Here is a 26,826-nt window from a genome sequence, read left to right on the forward strand (position 1 = left end):
TTGGCCTATTTAAAATCAGCACATCTTGGAGCGGTGCACTTTAAAAACTGTCCTTTCATAAGCCATAAGGAGTCTACACTTACTAAATGGACCAACAAGCAGGATATTCAAAATATTATGGCAGAAAAAGATGTATTCAGTGGCTGGGGGATTCGCGTAGATACACTTCCAACTGAAAAGTATCCGCACATACTACTGCAGAGGCAGCAAAAATCAACTGCAGTAGTGCCACGCAATTGCATACTAAAGGGCATAAGAACGATTCTGAGCTTACACTGGGATAACAATGTTAAAATCAAACTTTCGAAGGGGGAAGCCACCAGACAATGCATGGAGACAAGAGCGACTCTGGGCACTACTGCAAAAGATTGGGCTGGGATCTCAACGACTCTGCACCCTAAATGGAGGACAAATCCCCAGCACAGAAGCTGTTAAAACAAGAACAATGCTCAGACTTATAAGCTGGAACGTCGCAGGCCTCAAATCAACGTTAACAAATAAGGAGCCCTTAAGCCTTTTCAAATCGGGAGACATCTTATGTTTACAAGAAACATGGATGACATCGCCAAAACCCATCAAAGGCTACCAGGCAATTCACACCTTAGCAAGTAAGAGAAACTTATTTGGAAGACCCATTGGTGGGATATCAATCTATGTAAACTTGAATTTGCAAGTTCAGATGGAGGAATGGCCCACAAATTCACCCGACATCAAGATTGTCAGTCTAAAGGGGGTAAGGCTAGAGGTAATTCCAATTACAACCGCAGTAATTAATCTATACATTAACCCAAATAATAAGACAAAAACTGCGAGCACAAGGACGGTCACTGGCCTACTTAGAGAATATCTCTATGAAAATCCAGGTCATGAATGCATCCTTACCGGGGACTTCAACATGAAAGACCTGTGCAACTCGGCCAGCCACCGAGGAGACAATGGCCTGAATATTATGGAAACTTCTATCAATGAATTCAGTTTGGAACTTGCAAGTCAAGTGGTGCCGCCAAATATGAAGCCACAACCAACCTTTAAAAATATCTCGTACCTTTCGTTCTTTATTGGTATCAAGAGTTCGGGGCCCGATGCGGACTTGCCTCCTATCTTTTCTTAACAATGCACTCAGTACCACGTCATTGCGAGCACCCTTACCCCACTGTTCTTTCTGGTGCGGAACATTAGCAGGCCTAAAGGCCACGAGACGGCAGACAAGTATCTGCAGCTGGTATTAGTGCTGACCCGCCATAGGTTGGTTATCATGTGGATGAGTCAACGCACCCCTTCAGAAGAGCACTGGCATTAGGTGAAGCAGAGAAGACTCTAGCGGAGGAAATTTGCATGAAAAATAACAAAAGAGACGCCTAGTTAAGGGGTGACTTAGCCACGTGGAGGGCCCTGGGAGAATGATTTGCAGTGCCTGGTGATGCCTCCTCGAGCAGGGTAGACGCTGACACCAAAAACTAGGCCCTGTGAGACCCCGGGCAGTGGAGAGGGTGGAAGCGGTTTGCCTGGCGTGCTCCGCTGCCTTGAGACTGGATGATTAACCCCTCCCTAACTATACATCGCATATTCAAGTTGTGTTTCTTCCCTCAGCTGCACACTATATACTGTGACTGGTGTTTCTTGCCACTGCACTGTTAATTTAACTAAAAGTGAAAAATAAAGGTTTAAAAAAAAAAACAATGCACCCAGCAATTAAAACAGGGCTTTCCCCTTCCCAAAATATATATTGGCCATTTGAGCTTGCTGGACTCTGAACAAAAGAAAATACTAAGAGAGAATAGACACTCCAAAGTAGCTTTTGGCTGAATTGAGCATGCACTGCACACAAGAGAATGTAACCATAAAAGTTTTTTGTTTTTTATGGAGCATTTTCTTTGTACATCAATTTGATTGTATATTGATTTCAAGTTACTGTCTTGTTTATTTTATCTTGTTAGATAACCCACAAGCACCTGGCACGGCGTTGAGCTGCAACAAGTCTCTATAATCTATCTATACTACTATTATAAAGAGAGAACACAAACCTTTGAGCCAGGTAAACTCGGGAACCACAGCGCCAATCCACACACCCGATACATTGTAGAAATTGTCAGGGTGTGCAGATGGACATAGGCTATAAAAAATAAAAAATAAAACGTAAATTTAAAAATATAACTTTTAAAAAAAAGTAGTGCCCTGAAAGTAGCGACGGCCGCGACGCTGCGCTGGCCGCGACGTAGAGCTGGCCGCGACGTGCATGATGACGAGGAGGAGCGGCGGACATGGAGCGGCAGTGAAGTGAGGAGCGCGGGGAGATGCGGCGGCTCAGGTGCGTCATGACGAAGAGGAGCGGCGGACATGGAGCGGCGGTGAAGTGAGGAGCGCGGGAAGGAGCGGCGGCTCAGGTAAGGTAAAGGCACATTGGAGTCGGAGCGGGAGGGTGTTGGGGCGGGAGGGGGTCGGGCGGGAGCGGGTGTGAACAGAGGGACGGGCGGGAGGAGTCGGGCGGGAGGGAGTCGGGGCGGGAGGGGGTCAGGGCGGGAGCGGGTGTGCACAGAGGGACGGGCGGGAGCCCTTAGAGCACGCAAGCCTCAAATGCTGCCCCAGCCCCTTTCTGCCCCAGGCAACGCTGGGGCGGGCTGCTAGTACTAATATAATAAAGAGAGAGCCTAAACCATTGAGGCGGGTAATCTCAGGAACCACAGCACCAATCACAACACCCAATACAGCGTTGGAAAGGGCAGTTGCAGCAGAAGGACATAGGCTATGCAGACGCCCACCATATCGATTTAAAAGGTAAAAGAACCGTGCCAGCAAAGTAGTCCCTTGTGGGCGTGTCTGCATTGTGCTGTGGGCGTGTGCTGGGGGCGTGACAAACGCTGGGGGCGTGTGGTACGTTCCGCCCTTCATGCCATGTCTCATATTGTGTGCTGTGGGCGTGTGCTGGGAGCGTGGGCGTGTGCGGGGCGCGGGATTACAGAAAAAAAGCCAGCGTTGTGCCCAATATTTCATTGTTTTTTCTTCCCAGGTTCTGTATATTCCAGCTCCGGGTGTCCACCCTGCTCCCTTTAAATACCCCTGCACCCCATAATCATAACCCACCCTTACTCCTTAAAATAGCCCAACACCCTTAAACACTAACCCATGTTAACCCTATAAATATACCCTGTACCCCAAAACCCAAACCTATCCCTAAACCCTAAAAATACCCCTGTACCCCAAACCTAGCCCTAAACTCTATAAATACCCCTGTACCTCAAAACCCAAACCTACCCCTGAACCCTAAAAATACCCATGTACCCCAAAACCCAAACCTAGCCCTGAACCCTATAAATACCCCTGTACCTCAAGACCCAAACCTACCCCTGAACCCTAAAAATACCCCTGTACCCCAAAACCCAAACCTACCCCTGAAACCTAAAATACCCCTGTACCCCAAAACCCAAACCTAGCCCTCAACCCTTAAAATACCCCTGTACCCCAAAACCCAAACCTACTCCTGAACCCTAGAAATACCCCTGTACCCCAAAACCCAAACCTAGCCCTGAACCATAAAAATAACCCTGTACCCCAAAACTCAAACCTACCCCTGAACCCTAAAATACCCCTGTACCCTTAAAATGCCCCTGTACCCCAAAACCCAAACCTACCCCTGAACCCTAAAAATACCCCTATACCCCAAAACCCAAACTTAGCCCTGAACCCTAAAAATACCCCTGTACCCCAAAACCCATACCTATCCCTAAACCCTAAAACTACCCCTGTACCCCATAACCCAAAACTATATCTGAACCCTTAAAATACCCAAACACCCCAAAACATATACCTCAGTACCCCAAAACATATACCCCTATACCCATACTTACCTTATCCAAACGTTAAAAAAAAACATGCTTTTACCATTCATGCATTTACAACGAATTTCATTGTAATTGTATGCGTGGTAAAAGCATATAAAATGTAATGCCATGCGTTATAATGGCATTGCGGAGTCATGGTACTTTCATAATGAAAGTATGCGGAGTGATGGTATGCGGAAAGAAAGTTGCGGAATAATGGGTGTTTACCCTCCCCCTGTAAGTACATTGGTGGAACGGCGACCCACATCTCCAGCAACATACTCAGATTTTTTCACCACCGATTTGAAAAATGCACAGGTCTCTCTCATTGATGGCCAGCACAGACATACACTTTTAGACACACCTCCCGCCACAAGTTCTAGAATTGCGAACTTTAGAGCTGGGGAGCTACGTTCGAATCTCGGCATCAGCTCAACATCCTGTGATTCCAGGCAACTCGCTTTGTCTCCCCGTGCCTACCACAAATGAATGTGTTCCTCTGTAATGTAAATTGTGCTTATGCCATGTTGTCGAGTTCGCGCTATATAATATTGCAAGGAAATATAAAGTAGGAAAACTCGAGTTCACACACTACTGAACGCGCACTCTTAAGTGCATCAGCAGTGCACTGTAAATCGGAGCGTTTCACAGGCCTGTCACAGATAAGAAATGCTATCAAAACGAAATCCTACAAAACAATATACTACTGGCCGGCAGCAATTCATACCCGGACAACGTCGGGACGGGCTGCTAGTAAGGTATATATTGCTATGATATAATTTGAAAAAAATGATGGGCAAGGTAAAGGGATAATTACATTTGGACTCAGGAATGTGGTTATAAAAAAATCTAAATTCAGAGCAAGAGAGATGTTCTGGAGAACTCGAACTAAAACATGAACGTCTACCAAAGTAACGAAGAACTGGAAATATGTAGTGTATGTTTCCTGTGTGCAGTATGAGCACATAGCAATGAGGGAGACATTCAGCCATCTTGGTTGAGCACCTCGAGACCTGGAGGCCCGGACTCGGGCGCTGTTGATCTACTTTTAATTAGTGGGAGGTAGACCATCACTTATGAGATCCTACAAGACAGTCAGGAGCCCTATAGTGAGATATTAATTTTTAATAATTGTAACTACTCATATTTGTGGTCATGTATGTATGATGATGCATATGTTGCTGCCAATTGAAAGTGGAAATGTTAGCAATGACATGCTAGGGTCATCAACTACACAATACTTTTTCACAGATAACCAGAATCAGCAGTTTCACTGCTTTGACTATATGTTTGCATCAGTAAGATCTACACCCACACAGGGCAGCCGTTTGCATTTGCCGGTTGCAAAGCTGTTTCTATGTAATGCAAGTTAGTTCAAAAACAAATATATGATCTCTTTCTCTCTCAACTTTCACACAAATTGACTAAATGTTTTAAATTGTCATTTTGAAGAAAGAATGGTGTCATTTACTTTGCTGAATTTTAAAAAACACGTCCAAAGACATGTTCCCGCTCTTGAGGAGAACTGCAAACACTTTTATTTCCTATGCTTTATTTTGCATTTCCTTATCCACCCTGGCACTTATTCAGCATTCTGCTATGCGGAAATAAAATTAACGTTTATATTAATATTTGTCAAGTCTGTGCACTGTGGTGCAATCCTAAGCATGGACAATTATTTGGCAGGTCAAAGACAGAACACACAATTAGCTAATGTGTCCCCACTAATTGGCTCTGGATTGAGTCTTGATTTCTGGAAGCTACCTTCTTCTTTCCATTACAACATTTTTAAAAGTCAGTCAACATTTCTGCCAACACCACTTTGCCACAATTAAGTTTCACACATCACCTGCCTTTGCCGCTCAAACGAGTTTCCATTTTTTGGGGGGGAGGAAAGTGCAATTTTTTGGCCAATTTCTAATTTTCACACAGATGCTTCAGATCCTCACTTAATACATGTTTATCTCTATTGCACATTTCCGAATTATTTCACTTCAGCAAAGACAATTTTTAGACAAGAATATTTATCTTGACGAAATTAACACCACAGAAGGTTATTGAGGCATGTAAAGCTCCTCCATTACTATGCAAAGCATTAATCCCTTCAATTCCCATGGCTGATTAGTTCAGATTCCTTGCAGGAATTCGCTCTCCCAAACTACTTTACAATGTTACTTTGAACCTTCACATTCTGAGCGTCATATTTACACTATTATGCTCTTTTCCTTGAAAAGGCTAATCTATGAATCTTTGTTTAGTTTTTGGATTACCTTTCCCATATCCCATTATTATACATATGGATTAATCCCTGTCCTCTTTAAGCTGTTTCGCGTATGTCTTTATACATTTTAGAAACAAGGTAATCAAACCACATAGTTACACCGTAGAGGAGAACAAATCCAAGAGAAGCCTATCTGCATGAACGTAGATTCATGAAAACAGCTAAAGGTGGTGACAGTACACAAACATTTAACCTCAGGATATCACTGAATTGATCACTTGCCCCACACGTAGCTACTTTAGCACCCCGGTTGCAGGCTGACGGCTGTAGGTCGTCGGCAGTTCATCACTATCACAACTGGCAAAACTCAAGACTCTTTCCATAGGAGTGTCCAACCTAGTGTTCCATTAAGACAATCACCAAAATGAGGGCTCAAGAAACTTTTGTACTTTTTATGAAGTAAGATCCCGAGATAACCAATGGTTGTCCATTTTAATAGTCTTTTTCAATAAAGAGCATTTTTGAAGTTGACATATAACTTACATTTTGACTATTTTTTATTTGAACAATATACATAATGAGGGAATACAAGAATGCAAGTTTTCTTTTGCAACTTTTATTAAGTAACTTAATATAAAAGTTACATGCATATGTAAATAAGCAACAGAGAGCTTTTTTTTCTTGTAGCATTGTAGAAGTGAACAGTACGAAGTATTTAATTACATTAACATGTATGGTGTCTATCTTATAATGACTAACATAGGTAGATAGGTACTCTGAGTTATTATTTATATAGGAAATATAAGCCATCGATTGATATATTACCATGATGCAACATCTTTTCAGATAGGACTGTGAACTAAATATGTGTTGGATACAACCATGTAGAATTAACCGAAAGATTTTAGTCAGACTATACAAGACTGCAAATATAATATAAGCTAAATATACCCCTTCATATGAAACTGAGGAGATAAAATGTAAACCTGATATATATTTAACATCATAATAATAGAAGATATTAATCTCTGAACATTTTATGTGTAACTTGTAGCCATCTTAGTAGAGACTTCAGTATTTACTACGTAAATAAAGGGCTGTTTGGTTGTGACTATATTTTATATATATATATATATATATATATATATATATATATATATATATATATATATATATATATATATATATATATATATATATATATATATATATATATATATATATATATAACAGTGTAGGTGTGATTGTAATAAAATGGACCTGAGGAAATTGAAGTGCTGTTATATTTTGTTAACTTGAAATACATGTCATAAAGATTGGAAGATTTTTCTTTCTAATGTGTGTGTCAAATAAGATGTTGAGAATTTGTAACTCTTGGGATCATCTGTAATCTTACTGCTTAGTTTAAATGGAATGGATGTGCTGTTGTGGGATTTGAGGATTTATTATCCTGACAATTACGTTACTTTACGAGATACACGGTAATTATTAATTGGAAGAAGAAATACGGGTGAGGATGAATTCATCATATTTTACAATTGTATTTGGTATCTTGTTTGAGAAATAAATTGTTCGTGAGATATAAATATGAAAAGTAGACAGGGAAATCATACATATTAAGCCACTGGAATGGGGTATGCATAGTAAGAGATTGTAAATAGCAAAGAGGATATTTTCAGTGTTGAATTATATTTAGCATGTTATGATGATTGTTACTTTGTGTATAAATGGAATTTGTTAAATGTACATTTTAATTATATTTTAGAAATGTTGGCCTGATGAAGCAACAAGGCAGTCTTGAAAAATGTGTTGCCCTTTTTGGAAGATGTTATTGACTTCAATAAAGCAGTTCATTTTTCAGAAAATATAACAATTTCTTGAGCTCTCTTTTTGATGATTGTCTTGACGGCTGCACTTGTCCATCATAGGTCAGGAGGACTGAAGCAATTCCGGATGTTCATGCTTTCCTCTACCTGTATCCTGGAGTTTAAATGCATAGGTCCTCATGTACATACACTGGATACTCTTGGCCAAATGGAAGGGGTGGACATAAAGAAAGAATGCACTACTCTCAAAGCTATCTTTATCTGTAGTTCCTGCCTCTGGCTTCATTACTGCTGAGACCAGGGAGAGCAAGGGAAGGGCCAAGAGTCTCATGGGAAATGCCAGGGGTATCAGTGGCTATGCCTGACTACCCCTAAATAATGCCCATGGCTACCTGTGGACAATATGTTCTAAATAGATTCTTTCAATCCTCTCATTAGAGTTCACCATGTAGAGCGTTCATCTGTGTTTCTAAGCTGCATTTCACTGAAAGACAGACTTTCTAGGCCTTGATGGTATACATCACAACTCTTTTTTATATTCACTTTGGGACCCCTATAATATTTGAAATATTAAAGGAAACTTGTAAGCATATTCCAATATTTGCAAATAAGCCACCCTATTATATAACATGGCCTTGGCAAGAAAGCCAGGGCAATCCTGTTTGCATTGTTTTGTTGCACCCAGTGTCAAGTCATTGATATAAAGGTGTTTCCAAGGTGCCCATGATAATCCTAATTAACTCTTCTGCACCAGTATGGATTGGACAAGTGCTCAAGAATCTACATAGTGCAGGTGATAGACCACCATAAGGGATGAGTAGAGGGTTAACAACTCGAAAAGTTCAAAGAGGGACTGGAGCACAAAAGGTCCTAGTGAACTTGCAAAGGAATCGCCTTCCGAAGGTACAGCACATGGTAGATGAACTTTGTGCACCTACACACACCAGTAGCTAAGACTAGGCGGTAAATATGGGCAACCTAGGACCCTCAAATGGCTTTTTGTAAAAGACTGAGGATCCCTGTAAAAAAGGAACAGCTTTTTAATCTTCCCTTTGCTAGAAAACCCCCACATCACCTCCAAAGAGGCAATGAGGCAAAATGTTGTACATGTGCTTGCCTCCAGGAGAGAGCTTGTGCACGCGGATGAAATGTGTGCCTGCCCTCTACATGCGGGCACACATTACATAAATGGCTGCAGAGCCATAGGTTTCACAACATAACGGCAGGCACTACTGATATAATAAGCATTTACTAGAACTGAAATAGCATGATGTACGGTTTAACATACATAACTGAAAAATGAGGTTTAGATTCCTGGTCAACACTGACAAATACACATCTCTTTCGTGTAACTGCATATTTACTGAAGAAGAATTGGTGTAATTTGTCAGACTGAAAATATAAAAGACTAAAAATATAAAAAACAGAACACATAGCAACATTATGAGCAGTGAGTATGACAGAAACAGATGTGATGCTATTAGGTACATGTTAGCTGAAGGCGAGCACGACAACGTTAGTCAAATAAGCCTTACTTCGTGAGCTGCAAAACTCTCCATCTTTGTACTCTCCAAATCCTGGTGCATGCTATCCTGGTCTGGACTCTTAAAAATAATTTGGAAATGGGGAAATAGCTGAATAATGCACATAAACACCATGCTGTCATAGCCGCCTGTATATTTCATATAACATATTAACAAACCAAAATATTTTCCTTTTTCGAATTCATAAAAACCTGCTAAATAGGTCAATAATAGACTACCAGAAATGGGCACAAAAATGTTCAGGAATCATTCAAAATCTTACTTGCGTTGTATGGGATTTCCTCATTTCCAGGTCTGCATCTGAAGGCAAGCAAACCACATTCGGAAATCTAGTCTACCTTCTATTGTATCGACCAGCTAACATTTAGGATGGGAAAATAGTTAGCCATCCTAAATTCAAGTTAATACAGCTCCAAAAAGCCAGCGATTTATTTAACCATATCATAATGGTCAAGAGAGCAAGCATTTTTCGAAAGCGCATGCAAACACAATGGTATAAACTCACTGCACACTAGAACAACATGAGATGCTTGGCATCCGTTACAAATAATCAGTGTGTAGGAACAACATAGTGTAACCAACATCAACATGTAGCGGCGACAAAGGGGTTAAAGTCGAACTAGGAATGAGCAACAAGTCAGAATGAAGCATAGAGAAGAATTGGGAAACGCAAGAGCCATAGAGAAGCTGAGGTAGTTAATTCCAGAGCGACATGGCTATCTGATATGACTTTAACATGTACATTTTCAGTTTTTTGCGAAACTGGATTAGTGATTCTCCTGTACATTCCAAGTTCCTAGGCAGAAAATTCCAATATGTGTATGAGCCCAGAGAAGGCTATCTGTGGCTTTTTGGTCTTCAAAGTGAGAATTTGTATGCTTCGAGGTTTCTATTAGACATAACGGTAACAAAGTCGCTGTAAATGTACTGTTATGCAAGTAATTTAACCTTGCTTAAATTTAAATGTAATTCTGGCAGCAAGAGGTAATCAGTGCAATTCTCTGCGTGCAGGAGAAATGTGGTCATATCTTCTTGTGCCTTGGACAAGCTAACAGCAGCTTTGAGCACTGCTTTGATTGGGGTGATTGATGAAGCTGGAATAACCAGTTACACCACATTGATATAGTTAATTGTGGGCACCGTTAATGTATAAACAACAAAGCAGAAACCGTTACGACAAAGGAAAGGTTTGAGTTTCTTTATGGAATATAGCAATGATTGATTTGAGAAGCTGTTTGGTCAATATGTGTTGCCAGAGTAAAACTTGAGTCCAACCATATTACAAGAGACTTGCTCAATAAGAAGGAAGCAAAGCCCAGGTGTTGCAAAACTGCAAGCCAGTGTTGACTAAAGTTTGTGTGCTGTGGGCTACAGATAAGGAGGACTTCTGCCTTTTGAGGATTAAGTTTTAGGACACATTCAAGCTATGTGCTAGATGATGCCACAGAACGTCTCTAGTAACTGTTATTAATTGGTTAATTGCTGCTTCTTTGCTACTCTTCTCCATAGAGCCATCCCATACTATTATTTGCCATTTTCTCCTTTTCCCTTGCCATTTATTCAACTATCCAGAGCACATTTAGTCATCTCTCTTTTCATGGACTGCTTTCAAGGATTTTTGATATTTAACCAACAAAATGCCAGTCAATTTAACAAAGATGTTAAACTGAAACTGTTTGTCAACGAATGGCACCACAAGAAAAATAATTGAATGTTAAAAGCCCTGCTTGTATGTTATGTGATGGTATGTAGAATTGGAGAGTGCATTATCACCCAACAGGATATTTTGGCACTGAGCAGGTGTGAGTCTAACCAAACCTATGGCCTAGTGGGACTACTTGAAAAGTTAGGTCTTCAGTTTCTTGAAGTATTCAGTGAGAAGGAGGCTCTTATGTGTAACGGCAGGTCTCTCCATGCTTTAGGAGCGATGTAGAAGAAGGCTTGACTGCCAAATTTAGTTTTCCATATGTGTGGGATGTATGCAAGTAGGAGTCCAAGTGGAAGAGTCTGGAAGATGTGATTGTTGAGGTATGCTGGGCCAGTGTTATGTACTGCCTTGGAAGTGTAATGCAGAGCTTGAATTGTGCTCATTTGTGTATGGGGAGGCAGTGGAGCTCTTTCAGGTGTGATGTGATGAGAGTGCAGTGTAGGAGGTTTCAGAGTGAGTCTGGCCACTGAATTCTGAATGGTCTTTGTCTTTGGGTCAGTTTTTGTTGGTTCCGGCATAGAGAGTATTCCCTCTATGGTGGACTTATATGTATCCTGGATTTCTGTGGGAATGACTCTGAGGCTGCTGGGCCTCATGGACTCCTGCATCCTACTAGTGATGGCATATGTGGGCTCTGTAGTGGTGTAGGAAGCTGGCTCTGTATATACTATACCAATACGATGTATAGGGTGTACAGAGTCCAGTGAGTTCCCAAAGGTATGGCAGAGGTTAAAGTAGATACTACCTTACTCCCAATTTAATGGTAGCTCAGCTGAGCAGTTAGGCTTATCAGAGGGTAGTGTGAATACATTTGGTGTACACACTCATACAAGGGAGAACCACACACTCATATACTGACTCCAGGCCAATGTTTGTAACAAAAGTATTACTTTAGATACTTTTAATACTAGGAACCAAGTTGAACTCAGTAACAAGTATGTACTTTTATGCAATACGTTCAAATTACTGGCAATATATTTGTATAGCATCAATCAATACCTTGCATGTGCAAAAAATGCTTCATAGTCTCGGAAATACTTTTGTGCTTGTCAATCAGAAACAGTAACACTGGATACTTGAAACAGGTAGACAGTCGGATGCAGCAGATATAATGCAATGCAATCCTAAGGAAGGATAAACAGTGTTATGCATCAGCAGGTAGGTACACAACTTACTTTTTCAGTCTCTAGCTGTTTTTGCCAGCACTGGGCAAGGGTCAGTTTGCGGTAGGTACTGCACCACCAGCGTCACTCGGGTGGCTGAGTGCAGGGTAAGCCGAGCCCAAGGCTAATCAATGGAGACTGGGGGTACCTTAAGAGGTGTGGGGTTCAGTATCCATGCTGTGGCAGGTCGAAACCGGCAATGATGGTCGCTTGCGTGGTTACTGGAGAGCAATGAGGTGAATGAGATTCAGTAGACCGCCAACACTGGTACCGTCGCGGTCACTGTCTGCGGGTCGCTGTAGAGTGAAGGGAGGCACTACCAATCCAACAGTCGCGGTCATGGGGATGGAGATGTGCAGGGGATGGAGGAGTTCTGTTGAGGTTGGGCCATCTCGGAGAGGCCACAGCTGAGTACACGGGCAGAAGTAGGCCGACAGGGCCACTTGCAGGAGGGTACAGGCTCTCGGGAACAGGGCTGTGACCAGCTTGGGTTGTTGATCCGAGAGGATCTGGGTCTAGGAGGCCATCCAGCTGCAGTGCTTTCTTCTGGCAGGGCATAGTCACATAAACACAAGTGTCAGTCCTCTTCCGCTGCAGTCTTGGAGTTCTTTTGCAGTAGTGAGTCGCGTTGACACAAGTGTCAGTCCTTAGCTACTACGGGTTCTGTGCTGGTGGGTGCCTGGGACTAGAGCCTGTAGTCCAAAGGGAGGTTCTTGGAGATTGTTTGAAGGCCGGAAGTGTTTCTGGAAGGGCAGCAGGTCCAGTTGTCAAGCCGGCTACAGGTGGCAGGGTTCTTGCCGAGTTCTGTCTGCAGTGGTTCAGTTCCTGGTCCAGCGGCGGTCTTCTTCCAACTTCTTCTTTGGTCCATCAAATCTGAGGAACAAGGTTCAGGGAGCCCGTAAATACTAAATTTAAGGGCAATACTAAGGTCGGGGGGCAGTAGCCAATGGCTACTGTCCCCTAGGGTGACTATACGCTTTGGCAGCCCCCTCCCTTTGGCGAGAGGGGCTCATCCCTGGTCCTATTGGACCTAATTCTCCAATTCAAGATGGAGAATTTCTAAGAGGTGTTCGTCTCAGCTCCTAGCGACCCTAGGGGTGTGCCAGGCTAAGGTAGACACTCCTACTCTGCTTACAAATTTCCCCGCCTGTCCGGCTGTCAAACGTGGGGTCTTGACTGTGGGGGAGGGCATCTCCACTAGTTGGAGCTGCTCAAATCAGCACATCACAAAGTGAGAGCCTTTGAGGCTGTTCTTGCCGGGGGGGGTGTAAAGCACATCCACCCAGACCAGGCTTTGTTTCTGACCTCCGAGAGCACAAAGGTTCCCATCCCATGAGGCCAGAAAGCTGTCTAGTGGTAGCTGGCTGGCGGGGACCAGCCAGCCAATACACTTGAGGTCAGCCATTTTTAAGGGGGCATCTCTAAGATGCCCTCTGAGTGCATTTTATAATAAATACAACACCGGCATTAGTGTGGGTTTATTATGCTGAGAAGTTTGGTACCACACTTCCCAGTTTACAGTAAAGCCATCATGGAGCTGTGGAGTTTGTAATGACAAATTTCAGGCCCATGTACTCAAAATGGTTTCACTGCATTTAGAGTGGCCCAGAATGGACTAAGACACTGTAGGGGCATATTACTCATGCAGTTATGCCTTCACCTGTGATATAGTGCACCCTGCTTTAGGGCTGAAAGGTCTGCCAGAGGAGTGACTTACCTATGCCACAAGCCACAAGTGGTGGTGCGTAGGCATGGCACCCAGGAAGGGGTACCCTGTGGACTCGTTTTGTTTAGTCACACCACAACACATAGCCTGCAATGGCACTGTGTATGTGTTAGGTGTGGGGTCCTTTAGGGTGGCACAATACATGCTGCAGTCCTCATGGACCCTTTTTGGTCACAAGGCCCACTGGCACCTTTTAAAAAGGACATTTGATGGGCCAGTGGTGTGCCCATTGTGAAAACAATGGTACAGTTTAGGGAAAGAACACAAGCACTGGGAACCTGATTGACAGGACTCCAGTGCACACTCTGTCAAAGTGCATCAGAAATCTGGTAACAAGTGGTAGGGTTACTACAACAGAAACCCACTTTCCTACAAGTGGGACTTGAAGTTCCAGTGGGCACAGCATCAGTGGAATCTCTCCGACATGTTCCAGGTCTCGGAGGGAACTGCAAAGCCCCTTCAGTGGTGACTAACCAACCACGATTGAGTCAGAGGCAGACCCCTCCCCCAACCAGACTACACTGAAGTGACAGATGAGCCACTCCTGGAATGGGTCAGCCATCTGGGAGAGGTGGAGATCAGAGGACTCTGGTCTTAGGTGGAATCTGGACTCCACATCAATTTGCTGGAGCTCCGAACAGTTAGCTTGGCATTGAAAGCCTTTCTACCTTTACTGAAGGGAAAGCTGGTTTAAGTGTTCACGGACAACACCGCCTCCTAGTGGCACTGCAACAAACAGAGTGGAGTGGGTTCATGGACTCTTTACCAAGAGGCTCTGTGTCTCTGGACATGGCTGGAACAGCAGGGCATATCCCTGGTGGTTAAACACCAGGCAGGTTCTCTGAATGCCAGCATGGACAAACTCAGCCATCTATGCCTAGTGGATCACGAATGGTGCCTCCATCCGGAGATGACGCAAGGTCTCTAGCAACAGTGGGGAGAGCCTTTGTTAGATCTGTTTGCCTACGCCGAGAATGTGCAATGTCAGCTCAGGCCTCCAATACGCCTTTCTGCCCATACTACTCCTGTCCAGAGTGCTCAAGAAGACCAGAAGCAACCGGGCCCAACTTATTCTTGTGGATCCGGACTAGACACAGAGAGTCTGGTATCCCAAGCTTCTCCAATTGAGCATCGATCCTCCAATCAGGCTGTCCCTTCGGAAGGATCTTCTGCCACAGCAGAAGGGGAGGGTCCTCCACCCAAACCTGTTAACTCTACGCCTTCTTGTGTGAAGATTGAGCTGCAGCAGTTGATCGCATAAGACATTCCCCCAGAAGTTTGGAATGTTATTTTGGTGGCCAGGAAGCACTCCACCAAGACCGTGTAAGTCTGCCGATAGAACAAATTTGTAAAATATTGTACAGAAAGGCCTATTGATCCTCTGTCTGCATCCCTCTCTCAAGTTTTGCTCTTTATTTTCACCCTTGCCCAGCAGGGCTCTGAACTGGGCACTCTCAAAGGGTACCTTTCGGTCCTGTCCTTCCAGAGGCTGCAGAATAACCCTCAATATTTAAATCTCCCATTGTAAATAGATTCCTCAAAGGCCTAGTACATATGGTCCCATTTTCCCCTTTCATTATGCCTCAGTGGGACCTTAATTTGGTTCTCACCTTCCTGATGTGTGCTCCATTCAAACCTCTGCACAACTGCCTTTCAAAACAGCTTTTTGATTGGCAATCACGTCTGCCAGGAGGGTGAGCGAATTGCAGGCTTTGTCAACCAAGTCTCCTTACATAACAGTTTTTCCTAATAAATTGGTGCTTCTTTCCTCCCGAAAGTGGTAACACCATTCCATGTTGGGCAATCTGTCACCTTGTTCCCTTTCTATGCTCCTACGCACCCCTCTAAAGAAGAGGAGCAACTCCACCATCTGGACCCAAAAGAGCTTTGTCATTCTAGCTTAATCGCTAAAGAGTTCCAGATGGACGACCAACTCTTCGTGGGGTACGTTGGAACCAAGAAAGGTAATGCGGTGCATAAAAGGACTATTTTGTGATGGGTAATCCTCTGCATCAAAACATGCTATGCTCTGGGCAAAAAGCAACCTCATGAAGGCTTACTGGCTCATTCTACCAGAGCTAAGGCTGCTACTACAGCATTGCAACGTGGAGTTCCAGTCCTCGACATGTCAGGCAGCATGGTGGGCATCCCTGCACAAGATTACAAAGCATTTCTGCCTGGACAGTCAGGTCCACAGGGACAGCCTTTTTCGCTGCTCTGTTTTGCAAGACTTCCTTGTCTAAACTTGTCCGCAGTCCCTCCTTCGGGGATGGTATTGCTTGGGTTCCATTCAAAGGTAAGGAATCTGCGGCTAGATTTCTCTATCAGATGGGCAAGTTACTTACCTTCAGTAACGTCTTATCTGGTAGAGACATGATCTAGCTGCAGATTCCTTACCGCCCAACCCATCCTCCCTGCACTATCTACAAGTTTCTATGGTCAGGGCTGATCTCTTTCAGGGCCCTAGTTGTTCAGAAACATACCAACGTCTCTGTGTTATTGGCGTGGAAAGTCGTGAAAGGTAACTGACATCAGCACGCCTAGGTGGTGCCTATATAGGTGACACAGACATCACAATGGCATAGACAATGTCAACAACGTCACGTAGAGCCGACCGATGCCACCTACTGGTGCGCAGGGGTATTGCTCGAATAAAAAATCTTTTAGATCCAGTCTGACACATGGGAAATTCAAAGGTAAGGAATCTGTGGCTAGATCATGTCTCTACCAAATAAAGCGTTACCGAAGGTAAGTAACTTATCCATTTTCCACTTATTTGTTCACCAGTAGAAGGGTGAAAGGCTGTTTTGCATAAATTGACTTATGTCTGTTTCAACAACCCCGACAAATTCTCTAGCAGAGTAATTCAAATCACAAAGGCCTTTCTGTATGAACACCAATTATTTTTTTTCACAATTAACGCTTGTATTGACCTCTAGTAGAACCTTTTGAGCAATCGCAATATTTTTAGTGATAGAAAGTGATTAGCAAACTAATTCCTTAGCTAGAAAGTCTCACTGAAAAATATTATCTGTGGAGAAAGTGTTTTACCACGAATTGTCATTGTATGTTTTACAGGTGGAAAAATTTTTTTCCATTCGAAAGAATTAAAAATATCCTAGAACATCAAGGTCTGTATTTCATATAGAGTAGACTGCCGTCATCTGTGCTGTGGAGCATCTTTAATGGGGTGCACCAGGTGCAGCCCAGGACAGTGTGCCGTATTACTTTGAATGTGCTGTTCATAGTGCAGGTGCAAACACATGTCTACACTTTAAACAGCACATTAGTGAAAGGCAGACAATATACTTCAAACATCAGGCCTTCCTTTCACTGTGCAGCTGGTAACAAGGCCCGAGTTTGAAAGAGGTGCCGATATCCCACATTGAGTTACTGCACTCACCTGCAGGGGAATGCCTGAGGGATCCCTGGGATAGTCTTTCTGATGTTTCAAGTGCACCTTCGGGGGAGCACTGACTGTGCACCACCTCTATGTGGCACGCATTATTGCACCTCCTGATGGTCTCTTTGCCTCTGTGCCTGCTTCTGTAATATGGCACGGGTGCCAAGAATTTCCTCCATTTACATAGGGTAATCCCCTTTGAATCATGCCAGCACACATTTAGCACATGCTTCATCTGTATTATAGAAGGTGCTGTGCAAATATCGGTGGCCTCTTTTGTAATTCTAGATTGCCCAAGGCATAAAAAGAAAGCACACTTGTCCATAGCTCCCCAGGTCACTTTCTATAATGGGGCACCTGGTGATCACAGAGAGACAGACTGGGTCTGCTTATGATGAGGCAAAAAGTTATCTCAAATTCCAAGATGGTCTGAAATGTTCAATCGCTAAACCTGAAAATAATTCCCTTTACCCGGTGCTTTTCATGCATGAGCTATCATTACTGTGTTTTCATTTGTTAAATAGCTGGATTTGGGGGGTACACACACTCACACACATATTTGTCATTTGGGACCCAGGGAGTAACCAGAAGATTAAAATAGCCCTATTTTGAAACAAAGCTTTAATGGCATAGGCATGTGGTGCCACCTTAAGTGAGTCCCCCTCACCTGTACACCCTTTCTTCCATCCATCTGTTGTTCTGTTTATCCACTCACCCATAATTCCATTAATTCCTCATTCACTTTTCCATCAATTCTTCCTTATATCTTTGGATCTGTCAATCCTTCACCATTCCACCATTCATCCTTTCCCCTTCTTGTGTTCTTTTTTAATCCTTCTTTAATTTACTCTTTGTTTCTTTCACCTTTTCTCCTTTCCACTTCTCTTAGTTTTCTTCTTTCCGCCCTTTCACCATTCCTTGTTTTTGTCGTAGCTACCTCCAAACCTTTCCTCTCAACATCTCTCTTCCCCTTCCAATACGGACCTTTATTGTTTCCTACCCATCTTACTTTTCCTTTCTTAATATTTCTCTGCCCCTTGCACTTCTGCCACTGTTCCTTTGCCTCATTTGTATAATTTCTGATTCTCTCTTTCCTTCACTATATTAGGCTTAGTTGACAGCCTTTGAGCCCCAATCCCTAGCAGTCAAGATAGCCCTTTACAGTATTATTTTTGAGATTTTCTCTTGATGAACACACAGAAGAGGCTCATTAAGTACTAAAACGTATTTGGAATCCAACTTACCAGTCTAATGGCAACACACTTCCACCCCTCCCCCCCACACACACTTTAGATGCTATAGTTGGGGGTTCACACATACTGTTTGGTGATTTGAGAGGGAGGGTTGTCTTTTGATGCTCTAACTATCAAAGCGGTTTATGAGATGTGCCCGCTTCCTGATCAATGGGTGGAGTCAAGTAGTTCTCTGATAAAAGAGCAGGAGAGCCTCTGACATCATGCCATGACCCATGTCCTGGAGGAAGGTGACCGGCTTTCCCTTAGACAAACCAACCAGTAGCAGCTTTCACCATTTTTTTAATAAAAAATAATAATTTCATAGATATTTGTATTGAGCTAAGTCAGAGCTTTCTAGCAGTAAAAGCTGATTGATTTATATCTAAATGTATGAGGTCTTACCAAACAATTACATCAAGAGCCGGTATGAACCTTGCATATTCCAGTATTTCTGTCTGAGACTGTTAGTGCTTTTGACCGTGACTGTTAAATGTGCTGTTAAGTTACTGCCTAGTTGCTTGGGTCTTTAGTTTTCACTTCAGTTATCACTTACACTTTAAAGCAAATTGAAAAAAAACATAGCCAGAGCCTTATGCCTTGCTGTTAGACCTTGCCGTTAACCAAGATTTAGGCACAAACACATTTGTATCTAAATCGGGTTTGCAACCCAGTACAATTTGGCCATTACCTACTTTCTAGTCAGTCACTTTCACCAGGTCAAATCTTGTGAAAACCCGGAGGGCAAAGAGCACAAAATGCTGTTTTGCACATGTAAAGACTGTGAATTTGCAACTTGACCTACACTGCATGGTGTGCAACTCAGAAATGGTTGCAAATTGCACACCCTCTAAGTACTGCATCCCATGCAATTGGTAATTAGTGGGTATGTAATGTGCATCTTAGTTGTATTGACCGCTAGATCTGGTCACATAACTAATCATGGATCCATTGTATTGAAAATTCTTTCAGTCAAGGCACTCCAGCATAAAATGTTTATAATCAACGAAAACAAACATATGCAATCAAAAATGGCTATGATTAAAGCATCAATGAAAACCTTATTACAGCAATAACACTTTGTAAAGTTTCAGACAGTGCCTTAGCCTACCAGGGACACAAAGAAGCAAATTAGCTAACAATTTGAGGCTGGTAAAACACGACAAGGCATACATCATTGATTTCAGATTTACTTTAAAGAGCAAAACTTTATTTGTGGTGGAAAGTAGCCCTCAAGTCAAGCAAATTAGAACTAGCACTGCTTTGTCTCAACTGAGGATCCAATGGTTGGTTTATGGGCATTCCCAAGCAACCACCCATGGATGCTCATGCAAAGCCCTATCTGCATAAAATGGTAGACAGGGCTTTTGCACAGAAATATAACATCTCTTCAAAGAAGGCATTAAAAAGGAGACATGTTTTCATTTCTCCTTACTTTTTCAAAATTGCATATGCACTGTACTGTACACCACAAATCTAAAGTGGGAAACATTGTAAACTATGTCTATGCATAGTATTTTGTTCTTAAGGAATTACCCCTCATGCATTGAGGAGCAAGGGTGTGTGGTGCAAGACAGTGTTATATATGACATTGTTCTGCTCTCTCCCTCTCATGCAACACAGTGTGTTGATAGCTATACTGCTTTGCATGATATATTGGTAATCTAACCCTAGCCGCAAAGCCCAAACATCATTCACCCTATACTACTTAAACGCAATCATTTATTTGTGAGATACCTTTTGGACCTTTCTAATCCAGACAGTTGTTCAATACCACTGAAAAAAGCGTTATTTTTCTTTTGGTTATCAGTTAAATCTACATTGTTTATTATCTTTAGCCATAAATTACCTTTATAGGTATTGATAAAAATGTACATTTTCAGGTTTATTTTCTCGCTTTTCTCAAAATGTGAGAGACTTAAACAGCTCCTCCTCGGGCTCTAGTTACTCATGAGCGAAGAAAACATCCTGACAGGCCATCTACTTTATTTACAATTCCGATTTTTTTTTCTTTGTAGTTACATCAAACAACGAAATCAATGCAGCCCAATAAAACCATCGGCAATGCCCAGAACTGTCTTCACGTTTAGCCACACTCTGAATCCTCTTCAATGGCTCATAAATGTGAAGGTATGTACAATTGTGGGATTCACTAATAATTATAGAACTATAATAAACGATGATGAAAAAGTGCTGAACATACCAGTGAAATCGTGAAGCCATAACATGGTTGAATTTTTTTAATATAAAGTGAGACATACCATGCTTCTTCTGGCCTCGGCAAATTGCTTCCTCTCTTCCTCTAAGCGCCTCTTGGCTTCTTCTTCTGCTTTACGCTGTTCAGCTTCACGGCGCTGCTTTTCCAGTTCTTCAAAGCTCAGTTTTAGTTTTCCAGGCTGGTTTATTTCCTTCGGGCTAAGTAGCAGAGATTGTTCATCCTCTTCCCCAGGAATCTAAAAATTGGTAACCAGGAACATATTTACTCGTATGAAAGACAAGCATCTTTTTTACATTCTTAAAATGACCCCTTCCCATTTGAGAATGGTCACCACAGTGTTACTATAATTGGTAGAATATTGCATATACAATCCATATAAACTAATAGCTAAATGAACACGCAAAATGTGTTGTGCGAAATGAGGGCTTGATTCGTAAAAAGAAGCTGGAAAACAACTCCCATACAGTCCCTCTGACATTTGCAGGAGATTTCCCATACCATGGATGTCACAAAGGATTGTGAATTCTATTTTATCTGAAACATGTTACCATTTACACATGTCAGATGTGAATGGCGTAGGTATTGCCATGTGTAAATACAACACAAAGGTTCAACTCCACTTTAAAATTATTCTTCCACCAGGAACTTACTTTTCACTGTAAATCTTGCTAACTTCAGCTTTGATGCTCTCCTTAGCTTACCTGTCAAAAACAAGATCAACAGTGTGACCATGTTGTCCCCAGTGTCCACATCATGGGTATACTAGTTTGTCTGTCTTGGGTTTAAGGGGAAGCGCACAGCAAACCGCTCCAGGACTTGCTGCAGTCAGCTGGCTGTTTGGCAGAGGGGGTGTCTATGTAGACAACTTCCTTCATTGAACCATCTTAGGGTCCACAGGAGAGGAGGTCAGGGAGAGGTGCACTCTCTGTTTCCTGAGCCTCATCAGGGACCATCAGCATGGTCACTTCTGCCCTGTTGTGGAAAGGTTTCAGGTGTTTAACATGGATGACCGTCTTGGTGCTAGTGCCAAGGTCAACCAAGTAGGTGACCTCACCTTTCCTTTTCTTTCAAGGATAGGTTAGGGCCCAGTCCATTTGTCCTGGAGGGCTCTAGGTGCCACTGGCTCCAAAACCCATACCCTCTGCCCTGGTTGGAACTCCAACATGGCAGCCTTTTGATCATACCAGAGTTTTTGAAGCTCTCGGCTGGCCTTAAGGTTTTTGCTTGTCTTTTCCATGTACTCTGCCATCCTTGAACACAGGCCTAGTACATAGTCCACAATATCTTGTTTTGGCTTTTGGGAGGTCTCTCTCAGCCCTCCTTAACCAGACAAAATGGTCCCTCACAGGATGGCCAAACAGAAGTTCAAATGGGGAAAAACATACTCCCTTCTCTGGTACTTCTCTGTAAACGAAAAGCAGGCATGGCCTTCTGAGTTTTTCAGGAAGTCCAATGATCATGCCTTTATTGGTCTTGTCGAACCTCTCAACCAGGCCATTAGTTTGTGGGTGATATGGGGTAGTGAACTTATAAGTCCACATGTGTTTCAGGTAGCCTGACATGAAGTTTGTACATCTGTCTGGCACCACCTTCTTCGAAAACCCACCCTGTTAAAAGATACCAATGAGGGCCTTAACAACTGCAGGAGCAGTGGTAGTCCTAAGGGGAATTGCCTCAGGATACCTTGTACCGTGATCCACTACTATCAGCATAAACCTGATGCAGTTGGAGGGTCAAAGTGACCAACAATGTTTCTTCTAACCCTTCCAAAGGGTACAGCAACCACTGGAAGTGGAATTAAGGGGGGCTTTAGGTGGCCACCTACCTTGATACTGGCTTGGCAGGTGACACAGGAGTTGCAAACCTCCTTCACCTTCTGGGATATGTTTGGCAAGTAGAAGTGGCTGACAAGCCTACTCCAGGTTTTAGTCATGCCAAGATGCCCTGCAAGGGGGATGTCATATGCCAATGTAAGGAGAAACTCTCTGAATTGCTGAGGCACTACCAGCCGCCTGGTGGCTCCATTTTTGAGGCCTCTGGCCTCAGTGTACAAGAGCCCTTCATCACAATAGGTCCAGTGGGGGGCACTGGCATCTTCCTGTTCCTGTGCAGCAGCTCGCTGTCTCAGACTTTCAAGAATGCAACAGGTCCTTTGCCCTTGGCACAGCTCTTCCCTAGAGGGTCCCCCTGAGCCTAGAAGCTCTGCCTTATAAGGCCAACATTCCTGCAGCTCGGTTCCTTCTGGGTCTGACAGGTCTTCTACTTGAAGAGAGGTGCCCAGAGATTGTGGCTGTTCAGAGATGGCTTCCCAGACGTCTTACCTTTTTCGCTTGGAGGGTTGGCCCATCATTTCAGGCTCCAATACCTCTTTTTCACCCTGGGCCTTGCTCTTTGCTCAGGTTTTTAGAAACACCCATTCAGAAATTCCCATCATGGCTGCATGGGACATAAGCTCAACCTCAGCACAAGCTGAGGTCTTCAAATCATTCCCTAGTAGACATTCGACTGGGATTGCAGAAGAGACCACTACCGGTTCTAGGCAGTAACCCCTTCCCATTCTAATGTCACCATTGCCACGGGATGGACCTTAGTGGCAATGTCAGCGTTGGTGACTGGATAGGTCTGTCCATTCAGGTACTGTCCTGCAGAAACCAGTTCTCTGTCACCATGGTGACACTGGCACCTGTATCTTGCACGGCTGCTTTCCTAATCCCATTCATTAAGGGCTGCTGTTTGTATTTCCCCATATTAGTAGGCTAAAAAATCTAAGGTTGCCAGGTCCACCCCACCCTCTGAGACAAGTGTAGCTTCTGTGTGCACTCTGATGTTCTCAGGGCACACTAGAATCCCACCTAGAGACCTGCTATTCCAGTGTGACACCATGCCTTTCCGGGATCCCAAATTCTTACCTTGTTGCCCAGTTTTTGGTTGTGAAGAGTTTTGGGGCCCATTCTCCTTAGCAAGGTGTTGGGGCCCTTTATAAGACCCTTTACTTTTATCCTTAGGATGTTCACCACTTTCCCTGGAGAGGCTTAGTAACCCCTTTCTTTTGGTCACCCCCACCAATGTGAGCTTTGGTCCGCGTTCTTTCCCAATTCTTGGGGAAAACTTATTCCAAGGTCTACTAAGTACTACTGCAACTTTTCTTGATAACAATTACTTAATAGTTATTCTTTTAATCAAATTATACAGCCCATCATTGTCATGCATGTTGTTACCTTTCAACCAGCCACCCAGTGTCTTCACTGAAAAGACTACAAAATCCATCCAGGACTGACTCTGGGTTTTTCGAGACTCCTGGAACCTGATTCTATATTTTTCAGTGGGGAGTCAATAACCCTCAATTAGGTTACCCTTCATAAGGTCATAGGACTCAGCAACTGCCTTGTTCAATGTCAGTAACCTAACCTGACGTTTTACAGAAAACCGTTTATAAAGGAGAGAGCCCAATACTTCTAGCTGACATTCCTAGCTACACAGGCTCTCTTGAATGCTTTGTACCATTTTTCATGTCATCACATTCTGTGTACTTGGGAACAATCCCTTTGGGGATTTTTAGGGTCAAAGGTTTCCTCTCTGTCCTTAGTTATTATATTGCTGGTACCATTTATGGGTGGTAAACCCATATCTGCCCTTTCTGTTTCTATGGCCAGTTTCTTGCCCTCCAGGGCTATTCTTAGGCCCAATCTCTCTTGAAGGATCTTATCCACTGAGGGACATTCTATTTACCTCGAGCTAACAGAGCCATCCTCACTAAAGGCAGATACTCCTGGCACCATGGGTCGTTTGTGAGGAAGAAGTACAGTGTCCTATGTCTCGAGTTGAGCGATATTCAGGTTATACTCCTCACTGGCAGACAGTGTTTGAAACGCTGTCAGTACCACAAGCGTTGGTAACAAAGCGGACGTAACATCATCCACGTTTTTACCATGCATGGCATTACATCGCAAGTCGTTGCAACGACTTGCGCTAGATGCATTGCACACCAGGGAATGTGCTGGATTTTAAGTCCAAAACATTCCCTGCTGTTGCGCTAACTGGAATAGGAATAGTAATTTATACTATTCCTAAGTCCAGCTCACCATCTAGTGCAAGTCATAGAAACGACTTGCATTGTAATGCCATGCGTGGTAACACCGCAGACAGTGTAATGTCTGCATTTTTACCTACAACGATGTAATATATGGCATTGTAATGTCACATATTCTCCTCACTCCCTCTGCCCTGGTTCTCACGGTCGGTGGCCTCATAAGTAGGATAGGCCTGCTCATATTCTGCCAACAGCTCAGAAGCTTTTCTGTGGTAGAGTTTGAGCCTGGTTTTATTTGGTACCCTTTGCAGAGAGCCCTTAGCTGGTTAAAGACAAGCTGTAGATAAGGGGTAAAGTCGAGCTCCTTTGCCATGTCCTCTGCAAGATCCATGATCACACTAATGTTGGGATCATTTTCAAGATAGAAAAAAAATCGTAACACAAGTTTTCTTAGTCCTAACTATAGTAACTTTTAAAATAGTAAACAGTTTCAAATTTCAGGGACTTAACCAAGGCCCTAACAGTTAATTTTAGAAATTTTGAAAAAATCAAAAAATTGCAAAAATCACTTTTAACTAAGGGCACTTTTTGGATTTACATGTATAGTTGTTCATTGACAAAGTGGTATCAGCAAACGCAAAGTCGTAGATCTCATCTTTGCTACCATTGTAGGAAGTTGGCCATCTATATAGTGTACTAAAAGAAAGTACACTCTGCAGAGAATCCACTGAGTCCCCAATTGGTTTACAGAGGCTAAATTAATTAATACTATTGCTCTCTTTTGTGGTAGTGTGTTAGGCTTATAAGAGGGTAGTGCTCAGCATTTGTTGTACTCGCAGAGGCAATAAATGAGACCAACACCCAAAGAATAAATCTGAGACCAATTTAGAAAAATAACAATTCTTTTTATACATATTTTCGAACAAAGAACTACGTTCAAAGGTATGTACTGTATTTCTATTTGCAAAGTCCAACTCAGTTGTACAAATCGATTTTTGAATCAGGCCCTAAATATTTTAATATTAAAGTATTGCTGTGGGGGTTGTGGCCGACAATGGCAAGATGGCAGAGGCATTCTGCGCTGGCACCGCGCCTAGACCCACGATCCGGCACCATCTATCCAGTAATTGGCAAAGTACCTGACCTTTGTGGTGCTGAGTGCCTGGGGGCCCTGGCGATCACTCCTGCAGCCCTGAAGACCACGGCGTTCTCCTGATTCCTCCCCGGATTGCGGAGGGGCCTGCGTGTTGGGACAGGCATGGGGCCTAGCTGTAGGAGCCTGAAGACACGGGTGAGACTCTGCTGAACATGAGGGGGACTGTAGTGGGCTTACTGGCAATGAAGGATAATGCGGAGGACTTCACCCTTGTGGTGTCCATGGAGGCGAGGAGCAGCTGAGGGCCATGCCGCTGGCGTAGCCGGCCGCGGGGATAGCATACTCTGACGCTAGAGTGGGAACGAGAGAGGCCCCTCGTGATTGCCTGTGGGAGTCAGCGAGTATTGCTTACCGCTGTCATTCCTGCAGCCTTTGATGGGTTTGGAGCGGTGGCAACAGTGAGCTGTGCCACTACACATGTGGAGCTGCCCATCCGCGATACTGGATGGCTGCGCCTGGCCTTTGCACTAGACTAGAGGCATCTGACCGGGCCAGTTTCACTGCCTGTGGTACCTGTGTTTAGGCCCCCCACCCATTTCCATGCAGCTGCTGGGATTCCCCCCGGGGAGACAGACTTTATTTGAGGCTTGTGTTGGCCCTGTTTGCTCCCTGGTGTGCTGTGCTGATGGGCAAGAGAGCACTGGAGCATTGTAACCTGGGGCCGTCTTGGCAATATGTACTTTGAGATCCTCTCCTTTGGAGTGCAGGGGGTCTCAGACTGCTCATTCCCTCTCCCTATTGTTGACCTCCTATTCTCAGGGAGAGGTAAGGCGGGTCTGCC

At 43.5% G+C, this 26,826-nt stretch overlaps 1 protein-coding gene across 7 annotated transcripts in view; it reads right to left on the reverse strand.

Annotated features, from left to right (window-relative positions):
- The window catches only part of NEXN (nexilin F-actin binding protein), a 382,609-nt gene that overhangs the window by 90,656 nt on the left and 265,127 nt on the right, over window positions 1-26,826 (reverse strand). For 5 of the 7 annotated variants that reach the window (XM_078645115.1, XM_078645157.1, XM_078645108.1 and 2 more), the window contains 2 exons: window positions 20,903-21,094; window positions 9,401-9,469 (listed from right to left, as the gene is read on the reverse strand). In XM_078645115.1, coding sequence (XP_078501241.1) covers window positions 9,401-9,469; window positions 20,903-21,094 — 261 coding nt within the window. The remainder of the gene's footprint in view (window positions 1-9,400; window positions 9,470-20,902; window positions 21,095-26,826) is intronic. The other 2 variants (XM_078645132.1, XM_078645138.1) reach the window with 1 other exon arrangement.

The sequence above is a fragment of the Lissotriton helveticus genome, chromosome 1_1, assembly GCF_964261635.1.
Source record: "Lissotriton helveticus chromosome 1_1, aLisHel1.1, whole genome shotgun sequence".
Classification (NCBI taxonomy): Eukaryota; Metazoa; Chordata; class Amphibia; order Caudata; family Salamandridae; genus Lissotriton; species Lissotriton helveticus.